This window comes from Astyanax mexicanus, chromosome 17 (genome assembly GCF_023375975.1).
Source record: "Astyanax mexicanus isolate ESR-SI-001 chromosome 17, AstMex3_surface, whole genome shotgun sequence".
NCBI lineage: Eukaryota > Metazoa > Chordata > Actinopteri > Characiformes > Acestrorhamphidae > Astyanax > Astyanax mexicanus.
The window spans coordinates 46,285,799-46,300,404 of NC_064424.1; the positions used below are offsets into that span (position 1 = coordinate 46,285,799).

The 14,606-nt window shown below is 37.4% G+C and overlaps 1 protein-coding gene and 1 long non-coding RNA gene across 4 annotated transcripts in view; one reads left to right on the plus strand and one right to left on the minus strand.

The window, feature by feature from the left end:
* LOC125782409 (uncharacterized) overlaps positions 1–14,606 on the minus strand; it is a 113,395-nt gene that overhangs the window by 26,488 nt on the left and 72,301 nt on the right. The gene's annotated exons all lie outside the window — the stretch shown is intronic.
* On the plus strand, positions 248–13,702 carry hmgcrb (3-hydroxy-3-methylglutaryl-CoA reductase b). 3 transcript variants are annotated; one of them, XM_022676652.2, is made up of 22 exons: positions 267–349; positions 969–1,050; positions 2,061–2,248; positions 2,444–2,555; positions 2,936–3,023; positions 3,145–3,229; positions 4,469–4,574; positions 4,877–4,983; positions 5,739–5,858; positions 6,481–6,605; positions 7,225–7,481; positions 8,009–8,041; positions 8,525–8,682; positions 8,797–8,991; positions 9,214–9,372; positions 9,588–9,745; positions 9,842–9,947; positions 10,418–10,588; positions 11,333–11,473; positions 11,839–11,997; positions 12,376–12,530; positions 13,090–13,702. In XM_022676652.2, the coding sequence occupies exons 2-22, from the start codon at positions 1,026–1,028 to the stop codon at positions 13,142–13,144; spliced, it is 2,703 nt and encodes a 900-aa protein (XP_022532373.2). In that variant the 5' UTR covers positions 267–349; positions 969–1,025; the 3' UTR covers positions 13,145–13,702. The 3 variants fall into 3 exon arrangements, with proteins under 3 accessions (XP_022532375.2, XP_022532373.2, XP_022532374.2); XM_022676654.2 differs by lacking the exon at positions 969–1,050 and having other exon boundaries at positions 248–349; XM_022676653.2 differs by lacking the exon at positions 8,009–8,041 and having other exon boundaries at positions 268–349.

The following is a 14,606-nucleotide window of genomic DNA, read 5'->3' on the forward strand; positions in this document are numbered from 1 at the left end:
TAGCAGTGTGCCTCTGATAGTGGTGAGACGCAAATGGTTGTGACTTCAGTTTGTGACTAATTTGCATATTGTGAGTTAAAGGTTAGGAAATCTTTATAAAAAAATTTGCTCAAGTGCTCCATAAGAACCCATTCATTTTAGGCCCTCTAGTGTCTCAGACCAAACTTAAAAAAAAGGAGGGCCCATAGTTAGGGTACAAGTGTGCAGCCTATACTACACAAATTGGACCAGACCCTGGGTGACATCACACACCGGGGGGCGTGGCCAGGTCGCCTTGGTTGACTCACAGCCGCCATCGCTGTAGAGGGAGGAGAAGCGGAGGAGCTGCGGAGCGGATTATATCATGAAGGTAATTCTCTGGGCGGAACACCGGTCCTCTAACCCGCCACCGCTCTCCGGAGCGCGGCTCTGCCCGCGCCGCTGCTGCTTTCAGGACGCGGGTTTGACCTTGGCTGATGTCTGTGGGTAGAACTGCTTAGCTTTCGGCTAAAGGCAGCTAGCAGGGCGTTAAAATAGACACTCGGTGTTGTGCTGTCATTCGTCCTCGACGAAATCCGGCTTCCCTCCGCTTCCTGCTGTTCTCTGATTGGTTGAAATAAATGAGTGCTGTCTGAGCTCTAAATTAGTTAGAGGGGCTGAAAAATCGTTTTCTTAGACAAAAAAGATTTTTTTTTTAAATTTTATAATATTTTAACGTGTTTTTTATAATACCAATATTGTTTAAGTATTGTTATATTAACAAAAAACATTTAAATATTTTTAAAGATATATTTACCTGGAATGTTTGATATTGTAGCTTATACAAAAAGTAAATAGTGTGAATATACTTTTTCTTAAAAGAAAAAAGACAGTTTAATTAGTTAAACCTGCAATATTTTTGAATATTTTGAAATATTAACCAATTTATTTGGTAATGCATTTTTTAGTCTGTGGTCGCAAAGTGGTGGTTGATTCTTTTTTTTTTTTAGCAGGCGGACGGGTCCTTTGGGGTGCAGGATTTGGCATTTGACGCATTCTAGTGCAGCATGTCGGAACTGATCCAGTATCAGAGTAACAGGACACATGTGTTTCATCATTACGCAAAATATTGGACTTCTGTTTCACCTCTTCTTCTAATCTCAGCTCTTATTAATTACATACTGTAATAATTTATATGTAATGTATTCATAGCAAACGCCTATGTATTTTTGTATTAAAAAAGGGGAACAGTAAAGCAAAAACTGGCCAGTTAGTCCAAGTGGTTCTTTATAAGTAAATAATAGAGAGGAATAATAAATATAATATATTTTACTCATTATATTAATAATATATTTAATTTGTGTAACGTCTGGTTCATATTGCTGTATAAATTATCTGATTACAATGCAACAATAAAATTATCATCCATAAAGAGGAGGAAGTGGAGGATGACAGTTTTGACAGCTTTATATTATAAGAAGCAAGAACTACTCAACCAATCAGTCAATCCAAAACATTTGAAAACTTTTTTAAAAACTTTGAAAGTATGCTTAAGTGCAGTCACTGCACTGATTGGTGTCTCTGTGTTGAGATTTGAGCTTCTCCCGGTTCAGATTGGTGTCTCTGTGTTGAGATTGGAGCATCACCAGGTTCAGATTGGTGTCTGTGTTGAGATTGGAGCATCACCAGGTTCAGATTGGTGTCTCTGTGTTGAGATTGGAGCATCACCAGGTTCAGATTGGTGTCTGTGTTGAGATTGGAGCATCACCAGGTTCAGATTGGTGTCTCTGTGTTGAGATTGGAGCATCACCAGGTTCAGATTGGTGTCTGTGTTGAGATTGGAGCATCACCAGGTTCAGATTGGTGTCTCTGTGTTGAGATTGGAGCATCACCAGGTTCAGATTGGTGTCTCTGTGTTGAGATTGGAGCATCACCAGGTTCAGATTGGTGTCTTTGTGTTGAGATTGGAGCTTCACCAGGTTCAGATTGGTGTCTCTGTGTTGAGATTGGAGCTTCACCAGGTTCAGATTGGTGTCTTTGTGTTGAGATTGGGGCTTTACCCGGTTCTGATTGGTGTCTCTGTGTGTGTCTCTCTCCTGCAGAAGACGTGCTGATTGCTGTGACGATGCTGACCCAGCTCTTCAGGCTGCATGGCCTGTTTGTGGCCTCGCATCCCTGGGAGGTGATCGTGGGGACGATCGCCGTGACCATCTGCCTCATGTCCATGAATGCCATCGCTGGAGGAGATCAAATCTGTGACTGGAACTACCAGTGCCCTAAAGTGCAGGAGGTACATAGGCCTTTAGAGTACACACTTTCTGACTAGGGGTATTCTAATATATTAAAGGGATATTAATGTCTGCGATACTATATTAATTCTCAAAAACTCAGAATTGAGTTTTTCACACCTGTAGTTGGTTTCTACAGTTGACTGGAAACTGTTTAAAAATAAAGTGGAAACAAAATCTTTTATTTGCTCTTTCAGAAAATCCTGAGCTCTGACATCATAATCCTAACCATCACAAGGTGTCTGGCCATCGTCTACATTTACGTTCAGTTTAAAAACCTGAGGCAGCTCGGCTCCAAGTACATGCTCGGTGAGTTCACCACTGCACAATTCCTCCACAATACTTTTTAAAGAATATTAAGAATATCATCAGTGCCTGTTTAATTTTATGATGTGCTGCAAAAGTGTAAGAAATGTCACTGTACTGTTCATACTGTCTACTGGTGCATATTGTCTATGTGCAAAAACATGATAAATACTGTGTATTGTGAAAATGTCTTTAAATATTTAAATCTTTTTTTTCTTTACAAATCAAAGTGTATCGGCCAAAATTAAGAAATATATCGTAATGTAGAATTTTACCATATCGTCCAGTGTACACATTGTTTTTTTTTTGGTTTGTTTTTGCTATGTTTGGATCATCATGGACCAATAGAAATATATGGTGTGTGTGTGTGTGTGTGTGTGCAGGGATTGCTGGTCTCTTCACTGTGTTCTCCAGTTTTGTCTTCAGCACTGTGGTTATTCACTTCCTGGGAAAGGAGCTCACGGGCCTCAAGTAAGAGCTTTTATTCTTTTTTATTATTTTAGTTTATTTAGTTTTTTAATGTGCCGTTACTACTTTTATTTCGACTGTATTTCTGAAGTGCTGAGGAACCCTGTTTCTGTGTTTTCCTCAGTGAAGCGCTGCCGTTCTTCCTGTTGCTGATTGATCTGTCTAAAGCCTGTACTCTCGCCAAGTTCGCCCTCAGCTCCAACTCTCAGGTACAGAACAGCACCAGAACTACTGTGTTCCTGTTAGTTTATCTTCCCCAGAGAGTCCTATTTTTAGTGCTTGGTCATAATTACCAGCCAAATTAATACAAACTAATTAATTTATGTTTCTAAACAAACACTCATACATACTGACTAGGCAATACGTATCTTTCTATCTTTCGTATTCCCTCTTTCTCTATCCATTTTCTTTCTTTTTCTCTCTTGTCTCCACATATAAACCAAATAAATATTTATTTATAGTTTCTTTTTTGTCGCTGTTCTGCTCATTTTGTTGTTGTTCCTTAATATTTTTATTTTCTTCTTGCAATATTTTGTCTTTTTGTTTTTCCCCACCTTTTTGTCTTCTTTTTTTTTGTTTTGTTTTTTTTTCCTTCCTCTTTTCTCTGTTTTGCCTCTTAATTTGCTTATATTATTATATCTCTAATAAAAAGTGATGCCAATGAAATTGTAAAATCAACTAACACATAACATGTTAAATGACTAACATTAATGAAAATGTAAAATATGTAAAATACTAAGCTCCTATGTAGGGGTGGGCAATATTATATCGTATACAATATATCGTGAGACAGAAATATTGTGATATTAAAAATCCATATCGTGATAATAGAGATGTTCTGTCTTAAAAGTAGTCTATTATTTACTGTGAAGCTTTAGGTGTATTTATTGTATAATTGTTTTATTTTGCAGTTTATATGCTTGCACTAAATATTCTGCAATATTTTTTGCTGCATTATATTATTTTATGCTATATTTTGCCACATTATGATTATGCTTTTATACTCTTATACTATATTCCTGAAATTAATTAATTATTTTTCTGTTTTCCTATATCGCCAAGTATATCGTTATCGCAAAAAATACCCTGAAATATCGTGATATTATTTTAGAGCCATATCGCCCACCCCTACTGTATATATGGAGATATTCTTGTATTTTTATCTCAGTTAGAGATGTGCAATATCATATCGTATACAATAATATAATGTAAGTTTTGTTTTGTTGCAGTAGTGTATTTTTTTTTTTTTTTTTGTCATATCGTCAAGAGTATCGTTATCGCGATAATACCATGAAATATCGTGATATTATTTTATATCTATGTGCTGTCAGGGACTCTTTAACACCAATATCAATGTAACACTGTTATATCTGTTTATTAACACTAATATAATAAAGATTAACTGTGCTCTGATATTTTTATATTTATATCTGCTGTGTATCCCGCAGGAGGAGGTGAGGGAGAACATAGCTCAGGGCATGGCCATCCTGGGTCCTACCTTCACTCTGGATGCTGTGGTGGAGTGTCTGGTGATCGGAGTGGGAACCATGTCTGGTAAGAATTTATTCTTTTAGTGTAACCCACTGCATATGTCACTTTATGTATGTATAATTTTGTGAGTTTCAGTCAAATAAAATATTTTTAATCGTATATTAAAACTAGTTAAACTCTTGTCTCATCTCATGAACCCAGTATTGTGTCTCTTCTCATCTCGTGAGATGATATCTACAGGGATTGTTTTGTTTCTCAGGTTTAAATTCCTCTGAAAAGAACCCTGATTTTCTGTGTTTCTCTCCTTTCTTCCTGTTACATCACTTCCTGCTCTCACTTCTCGATGGTCTCCTGTCTCTCTGCAGGTGTGCGGCAGCTGGAGCTCATGTGCTGTTTTGGCTGCATATCAGTTCTGGCAAATTACTTTGTCTTCATGACCTTCTTCCCCGCCTGCGTCTCTCTCGTCCTGGAGGTGAGGGCCTTAAACCATGTGATCTCGATTTAGTCTAATGATTAATTCATAGTAGATACTAAACAAAAAGGGTAATGTAAATTGTATAATGAGTAAGTAGTTTATAATGAATAGTAGTGAATACTAATTGCATAGTAGATATAATACATAATTATTTTTTTAATACTAAATAATTCATACTGGGTACTGAATTATTCACACTGATACTAAATAATACCTAGTAGTTACAGAGTAATTCATAATAATAATCAAAAGTGGAAACTAGTAAATACATAGTTGATGCATAGAATATATCATAGCATATAGTGAATTATTGTTATCATTATTATTAATATTATTATTAATATTATTATTATAAACTGAATTATACTTGGGGATTACTGAGCTGAGCAATTCTTATTGTATACTGAATCATTCATAATGTATTGTAAAAAATCGTGTAGTGACCTAATTTATATAAATAATTATAAATAATTCATTGTAGATATTGATTAATTCATAGCATGTATTAAATAATTGATAGTGGATAGTAAGTAATACATAGTGGATTCTAAATAATGCATATAATAAAGTATTTCATTTTTAGTAGATATACGGTATATTAAATAACTAAAAATAGATGCTTTTATAAATATTTTTGTGTATAAAAAACTATAATAAATAGTTAATAATAGTGGATTTTGGCTTTTATATTTTTACTGTTTGTGATGTTTATTGTTATGGCAGTAATTAATAGCTGAATGTTTCTCCCTCAGCTGTCGAGAGAGAGTCGGGAGGGGCGTCCGATCTGGCAGCTCAGTCACTTCGCCCGAGTTCTGGAGGAAGAGGCCGATAATAAGCCCAACCCCGTCACTCAGCGCGTCAAAATGATCATGGTGAGAAACACAACTTTATTACACCATAAAATCACTGAACTCACTCACGCTGAATAGTTAAAGGAGGGATTTATGATGATTAATATTAATATTAATATTAATGTGTGTACACAGATCAAGCATAAGTTTATGACCTCCTGCTGGAGGATAATAATAAAGTTTACAGAGAAACAAATACAGAATTAATTATTATACAACTACAAACTGTCTTATATGATCAGTGGAGATGAATAATGGATAATGGGTGTAGAGACAAGGAGGTGGTCATAATGTTATGATTGATCTGTGTATTTATTATTTATATGCAATCAACTCGTAAAACACTTGTGGTTTATGATTGTAGTTATGGGCTTTATAAATGGAAATAATTATTCTTATTGTTGTTTTACTTTTATTATAATCACATGTTTTAAGTTATTCTTAATTTTGTGACCTTTTTTTGATAGTAATTTTTTAGAACAATATTTAATTTGTCAATAAAAGTGTTATTACATAGATAGATGGATAGATAGATACTTTATTTATCCCGAAGGAAATGTGTTACTCTTTAATGATCTACAGGAACACGTGGTTATAGTCAGCCTGTGTTTGTGACTGTGGTGTATCGTTGTGTTTTATTCAGTCTCTGGTCCTGGCTCTGGTTCACGCTCACACTCGGCTTTTAGCTGAGTCTCCCTCCAACAACTCCAGCGGCTCTGCCGTGGATCTGCACAGCCCCAGCCTGGACTCGGACACGGCCATGACCAGGTAGATTTCTGTACTGCTGAATATTAATGTGTAATAATGCTGAATTTAATTACATGTAGGGCTGGAAATTCTATAATAAAAAGGCACCGACCAAAATGTAATGAAAGGTCTAAAAAAAAAAAAATTAGGCGCCTGTTTGGATACAGTTTTTAAGTTTTTTTTTATTTATTTATTTATATCTGCAAAATTGGCAAAATTAAATCTTAAATATTGTGCTCTCTCTCTCTCTCTCTCTCTGTCTCTATCTGTCTCTCTCTCTCTCGCCCGTCTCTCTCTCTCTCTCTCGCCCGTCTCTCTCTCTCTCTCTCGCCCGTCTCCCTCTCTCTCGCCCGTCTCCCTCTCTCTCGCCCGTCTCCCTCTCTCTCGCCCGTCTCTCTCTCTCTCTCTCTCTCGCCCGTCTCTCTCTCTCTCTCTCTCTCTCGCTTGTCTCTCTCTCTCTCTCTCGCCCGTCTCTCTCTCTCTCGCCCGTCTCTCTCTCTCTCGCCCGTCTCTCTCTCTCTCTCTCTCTCTCTCTCGCTTGTCTCTCTCTCTCTCTCTCGCCCGTCTCTCTCTCTCTCTCTCTCTCTCTCTCTCGCCCGTCTCTCTCTCTCCCTCTCTCTCTCTCTCTCTCTCTCTGCAGTGTGGATTTGGAGCAGGTGATCACGCTCTCTCTGGCGCTGCTTCTGGCCGTGAAGTACGTCTTCTTCGAGCAAGCGGAGACCGAATCCTCCCTGTCAATCAAAAGCCCCATGACCACACCCCCAACTGCTCTGACCAATAGGAGGACAGCAGAGGACTGCTGTAGGAGGGAACTGACTCCTCCCAAAGCGTTAAAGAGAGTGAACACTAACCCGACAGCAGCTTCTCCCTCCACCACTACAGCTACAGAGGAGAGAGGTGAATTATAATGAGGATAACTTGAATTTATTAAATATAATTTATATAACAATATATTTCCTTATTTCGTTTAATGCAGTATAATTCTGATATTGATATAAACAGGGTAAATGCACAACACCCAGGTTAATTGGATCTTTAACAATCTCTGTAATTAAATTTGTTTAAATTTGATTTAAACACTGATGATATTCACAATATGATTATTAGAATATAGTATAAATACCATGATCTAAGTGTATTATAACCCAGATACAAATTGCAATATAATAAAACATTTTAAACAATACAAAAAAAAATTAGGAAGCGGCCTATTTTGTGTTAGTATTTACTGAAGCTTTAAGGATTTTATTTTGTACAATTTTATAAACCTTTTATTAGTATGTTTAATAGTAACATAGTTTTTTTTATTATTAATATCTGCAAAATTGGCAAAATAAATCTTAAATCTTGTGCTCTCTCTTTCTCTCTCTCTCTCTCTCTCTCTCTCTCTCTCTCTTTATCTCTCTATCTTTCTCTCTCCTTAGATACTAAAATACAGAAAAAAAGCTCTTCCATAGGTCTGCTAAACCACACTACACTATTATCACTGCCATCCTCTCACAAATACAGGGAACACCTTTTATTAGTATGTTTAATAGTAACAATGGCCATTTTTCTGTTATATTATTTTTTACTATTTGTTGCATTATTACTATTATTTGTATACAAAATTAAAGTCTTACAGAAGCTTACAACCCTTCTTTTTTGTTTCTACTGAATGTTTGGAACTGTTATATTTATACTTTTATTATAAATTGTATTTTATAGCAAGTAGTGTATTTTTATGAATGAGTAAAACATATTTTTGTGTCTTGTAATCGCAAAAGTACCCTAAAATATTGTAATTTTATTTTAGACCTATATCAGGAGGAGGACAACTCATCCAAGTTCATCCTTCTTGGAGCATTCTTTCTGTCCTTATGATATTGATGAATGGATGTATGGATGGATGGAAAGAATAGTATGTAAATGTGTGTTTTGTGTATATTTCTGGTGTATAGATGAGGTGAATGGGGCTCTGCTGGTGTTCAGAGATCAGTGGTGTGCCCCGGGACAGACTGATAAAGCAGAGGAGCAGCCGGAGGAGAGGGAGGACCGGGTCTCCAGGTCTCAGCCTCGGACGCTGCAGGAGTGCCTGAGCGTTCTCCGAGACCCACAGGTACTAGATAATATCCAGGAAGGGAGGAACATGTCTGTGGAGTGTGTGTGTGTGTTTTAAAATAAATAAATAAATTTACCATACACCATAACTTGTGTGTATGTCCGTCTGCAGCGAGGTCCACGCTGTCTGACTGATGCTGAGGTGATAGCACTGGTGGAAAACAGGAGCATTCTGGGATATCGCCTGGAGGCGGTACTGGAGACTCCTGAGAGGGGCGTGGCCATACGGAGAGAGATGCTTTCGGGTAAACTGCCCCACCCCTCGGCCCTGGACCATCTGCCCTACAGAGACTATGACTACTCTAAGGTAGAGTTCTGCTCTTTTACAGGTTTTATTTCCTCAGATACAGATAATACTGTTTTAATCTTAATTATTTCTAGGTAATTTCTAAACTCGTTTACTGTAGTGATGAGGATATGGCATATATATATATATATATATATATATATATATATATATATATATATATATATATATATATATATATATATATAAAATATGTATAATTGTAAATGTATTACATTGCAGATAATGGGCTCAAACTGTGAGAATGTGATTGGCTATGTGCCGGTGCCGGTGGGCGTGGCCGGGCCGCTGCTGTTGGATGGGAGGGAGTTTTATATCCCCATGGCCACGACTGAAGGCTGTTTAGTAGCCAGCACTAACCGAGGCTGCAGGGCCATTACTGTGAGTCTGAGTCTGATTCTGACTGCTTTCATTCTTTTATTTATTTATTTCATTCTTTATTCATCACATTAACATAAAAATTAAGGGGGAAAAAGTTTAGATTTTTTATGTGGACAGAAATAAACCAACCCCTAGTTCTCAGAAAGCAGGTTTCTTAATGTTAATTGGTTAATTGCTTTCTCTCTCTCACTCTATCTGTCTCTCTCTCTCTGTAGTTGTCGGGTGGGGCAAGTGCGTGTGTTCTGGCGGACGGTATGACGCGGGGTCCGGTGGTTCAGCTGGTATCGGCCTGTAGGGCTGCGGAGGTTAAATCCTGGTTGGAGAGTTCCGAGGGGTTTAATGCAGTTAAACAGGCTTTCGATCTCACCAGCAGGTCAGAGAAAATCAGAAACAGACTTTAGTAACACTGCAGATATATTATTATTATTATTATTACTGTGATGATTTGTGTTGTAATGCTGTGTTGCAGGTTTGCTCGGCTGGACCGGCTGCAGATCAGTTTAGCTGGTCGGAACCTCTACATCCGCTTCCAGTCTCAGACTGGAGACGCCATGGGCATGAACATGCTCTCTAAGGTAAGTGTGTGTGTGTGTTTATGTTTTTAACAGATACATATACCATAAGGTCGTGCTTATTTTTTTGCATATTTCTGCACATATTTGACCTAAAAGTGAGACCTGAGAACCAAATCAAATAAACGAGAAAAAATATCACACTTGGAAATGGATCTATTTAGGATAATTATCCATTATTTTTAGTGCTGCCTGCACACAAATCTTTAAAACATAAATTTTTAATCCAAATTAATCTAAAAAGCCCTAGTGTTTTTGTATAATAATTGTGGTTAATCATGATTAATTGCAAAATGTTGTGATTAATCAGACAATTTTTTTTATTAACTGAATACTATTATGTATCAGTGAGTGGCAAAAGTATGTGTCAGTACGTGACTTCAGTTGTATTTCTGAATCCAATCATTTTTTTTATGTTCCACCATATTCCTGTCTCTCTCTCTTCCTATCTGTCTGTCTGCGTGTGTGTGTAGGGTACAGAGCAGGCTCTCTGCAGGCTGCGGGAGGAGTTTCCGGATCTGCATGTTTTGGCGGTCAGTGGGAATTACTGCACTGATAAAAAACCTGCAGCGGTGAACTGGATCCACGGCCGAGGGAAATCCACTGTGTGCGAGGCTACCATCCCGGCCAGAGTGATCAGAGAGGTACGGCTCAGCACTAACAGAGACTCTTCATTATACAGAGAGCTTTTAAAACATTATTCAATTAAATAGATTCATCCTGACGGCCAAACCTACTTCATTTAACTTAAATCAGATTTATTATCTTGGCCATCGTTAAAGCTTTAATTATCAGATTGATTACTGAATTATAAACCTGCAGTGCATTTATATAATGGAGTATATCGTCACTGTCCAATGAAAAACAAGTCCCTTACACTGTGCCAAAATATCTTGATGAACGGACCAATAGAATACCTAAAAATGACCTGAAATAAACTCTTTTCACAGTGACTTCCATTGAAAGTTTAAAAGGTTTTTTCTCTCTCCTGTAAAGTTGCTGTTTTGAAGATGCTTGTTTTTCATTGTATAGCGACAATATGTAGTTCTTTTAGCCTCTTAATGACTGATATTTGTTTATTTTATGTTATTATTAAACATATGTTTATAATTTTCAGATAAATGGCTCAAAACCTTCCGTTCTTGATAAAAAAAAAAAAAATTAAAAGTGCTCATAGTGAAATTTTAAGAATAGAGGCTCTCTTTTCTACAGTTTACACACCTAGTGAACACACAGAAACAAAGTGTGTAAGGGTTATAGCGAGTTATAGCTACAGAAATGGGACAGAGCCTCCCTGCATGCTCTCTGTGAGTGCACTCTATCGCCACCTGTCTGCAGACTGTGGAAAAACTTCGTTCAGTCTCACAGAGCTCTCTGGCTCCCTCTAGGTGTTGAAGACGAGCACTGCAGCGCTGGTGGAGCTGAACATCAGTAAGAACCTGGTGGGCTCTGCCATGGCCGGCAGCATCGGGGGCTTTAACGCTCAGGCGGCTAACATCGTGGCAGCGATTTACATCGCGTGCGGACAGGTGAGTACAGGTGTCTGGGGGTCCTAGATCAGTTGGGCAATTTTATTCGGCACTTTCTGAGTGAATAATTGTGAAAGCTTAGACTCTTTGCTGTTGTTTTTCTAGTTTACTCTGATAAAAAAAACTCATAATATGACAAGGAGCAGCAGCAGCTCCTCCGATAAAGTGCTGTTCTCTTATCGTATGATGTTTAGTTTCGAGACGAGCGAATGCCATCTATTATAAAAGACATTTCACTCAATCCAACCCTGAATTGCTGTTGAATTTCTTTATTGCTCACTGCATTAAAAAGCACATATCTGTGCACTCCCTTAGACCTTATAATATGAACTATAACCCCCCCTTTTCTGTTCTGTTGTGTGCAGGATCCAGGTCAGACGGTGGGCAGCAGTAACTGTATCACTCTGATGGAGGCGGTGGGATCAGAAGGAGAGGATCTGTGTATATCCTGCACTATGCCCTCTATTGAGCTGGGTACTGTGGGAGGGGGCACAAACCTGCCCCCACAGCAGGCCTGTTTACAGGTATTTATATACCGAATAATAATTTTCTAAATAATAAATATTGCTAAATTGATTGTTTTAATAAGGTTTAATTATTTTATTTTAACACTAACAAGTTTTTTAAGTGTAATAAAACCACAGAGGACCCCCAATAAAAGACCGGCACCGGCGCTGAAGTAGCATTAGCCGTTACCGCAGCGTATACTTAGCGCTTTACTAGCGCTAAGCACTGCTGCTAACCGTGCTAAATACTAAATTACTCACCCAAAAAAAACAGGATTTTCAGGAGAGACATTTGTGTAGATTAACATCCAGCACTTGTGAGACTTGTGAGAAAATGTTTCTTTTTTTTATTTACAGTTTTGTTTTGTGTGTGTGTGTGTGTGTGTGTGTGTGTAGATGCTCGGTGTACAGGGTGCGAGTGTAGACTGCCCTGGTGAAAATGCCCGCATGCTGGCGCGGGTGGTGTGTGCTGCAGTGTTGGCTGGAGAACTGTCCCTCATGGCTGCTCTTGCTGCTGGACACCTAGTGAAAAGTCACATGACTCTCAACAGGTAAACTCAATTACCCACAAGCCTATGTAGAATTGAAAATAAGTAAAATGTCACATGACTCAACAGGTAAACTCAATTAGCCACAAGGCTTTGTAGAATTGAAAATATATTAATTTAAATAACAGATCCTTAATCATTTAGTCAAATAAGGTTCTATTGTATGATTTATCTGGTGTGATGAAACATAAACAAAAAAAATGAGCCTAAAATAGCTTTTCCTCTTATTTATTCAGTGAATCTTCCAAAAAAAGAAAAATAAAGAAAAATAAATCCACAGTTCACACAGACACACCTCAAAAATACTAATTGTTTATTTAATATGGGAAAAAACAGTATACTTTTCACATCATCAGTATTAAAAATCATGATTTAAAATGAAATAAATGCTGATAATTCATTGTATTTTTGGAGATTGGCATGATCCAGGTGTGTTTTTTTTGTTTACTTTATAATAATTTAAATATTATCTCAGTGTGGTTTTAATGCATTTTAAATTAAGAGTGAAGTCTAGCCATTATTGACCGTAATTTTTAGTACATTGTTGTTTTCTTGCACCCAGATCGAAAGTCGACCTCCCGAAATTTTCTGAACAGTCGCCACGGGAACCGTCCTGAGAACTACAAGCCCCCTGAGTGGCCGCTGAGCTTGAGCCCCCTGCTGCACTCTGGGAAATGGAGTCTGTTATATGTAAACTGTTATGGCTGCTAAAATTCACTCTCAGGAGGTTCTGTCGCCCCTGTGGAGCTGAGGAGTGAACACTGAGTGTGAGAAGACGACAGAAGATAACGCCAAATAGAGCTTTTTGGGTTCTGAAGGAGCTTGCGCCGGTGTTCAGACAGTGACGGTCTTCTGTGTGTGTGTGTGTGTGTGTGTGTGTGTGTGTGTGTGTGTGTGTGTGTGTGTGTGTGTGTGTGTGTGTGTGTGTGTGTGTGTGTGCTGAAATGATCTGTCCCAGTTTGTCCAGTCAGTGTATGTGTGATACTTGCTTATTTACTTCACACATCTGTACATCAGAACATATGGATGGAAAATGGATTTCTCTCTTAATTTATTTAAAATAATTTAGCTTTTTGTCCTTTTCAACAAAACCACTCAGAATTAATTCCAAATTAAAGTAAAAAAAAATGACCTGTACTCAAGTCTTAGAAAGATAGAAATTCATCGACAAACCATGAAGACTATAAAAAAAAACTATAAAAATACTATTTATTAAACCTTAATAAAAGAACAGTTTATTTTTATCCAATCAGAACAGTAGGACCTAATGTCAGAGTACAACACTTCTTTCTAGTAGGCGGAGTTTAAGGAATCCTGAGAATAAAATAGTTTTCTAAAGGTAAATTAAGACTATATGTTCCTACAGCTGCAGAGTGAAGTTTATCACTACAAATCTCTCAATAACAGTCTAATAATTAAACACACTACACTGGTACAATATGTTTAGTGATACTGATATAAATCAGGTGCTATCAGTGCCATACAGATTCTATGTTTATATTCACACACATTCTGACTGGATGTGTGCGTGTGTGTGTTTTACTGAATATGTGTTGAGGCGCATCACCCCAACTAAGTGCTTTAATGCTTTTATTAACAAAAGCAGTTGCGTAATTCCTCAGCTAAAGCCATATCCTTTAAACCTGCCGTCAGACGAATGTTCAGTTTAATGTTTTTAAAAGTTCTCTATGGCTGTATTTTCATTTTATAAAATGCAGAAATTATTTAAATAAACATTAATAATTTAATGTGTGCCTTTTTTATGTTCTTTTAAGCATGTAATTTGTGTGATAAATGTGTGATGCTTGCAACAGAAATGTACACTACCAGTACACCTCCTCTCATTCAGTGTTTTCATTCTTTTTTTATGATTGTTTTCATTGTAAATTTAATATTAAATACTATATTAAAGCTATACAGTTAGTATTTACTTAAAACTACACTTGTATTTAGTATTTACCCTGTGTTATGATTGTTTTGGATCTGTAGCCGCGCTGTATTCGGTGTAGTAGCTAAAGGCTGCCGGTGTCTCTCCTTGTCAGTATTTAAAGCCCGGTAAAGCAGCGATTATCTATTTAG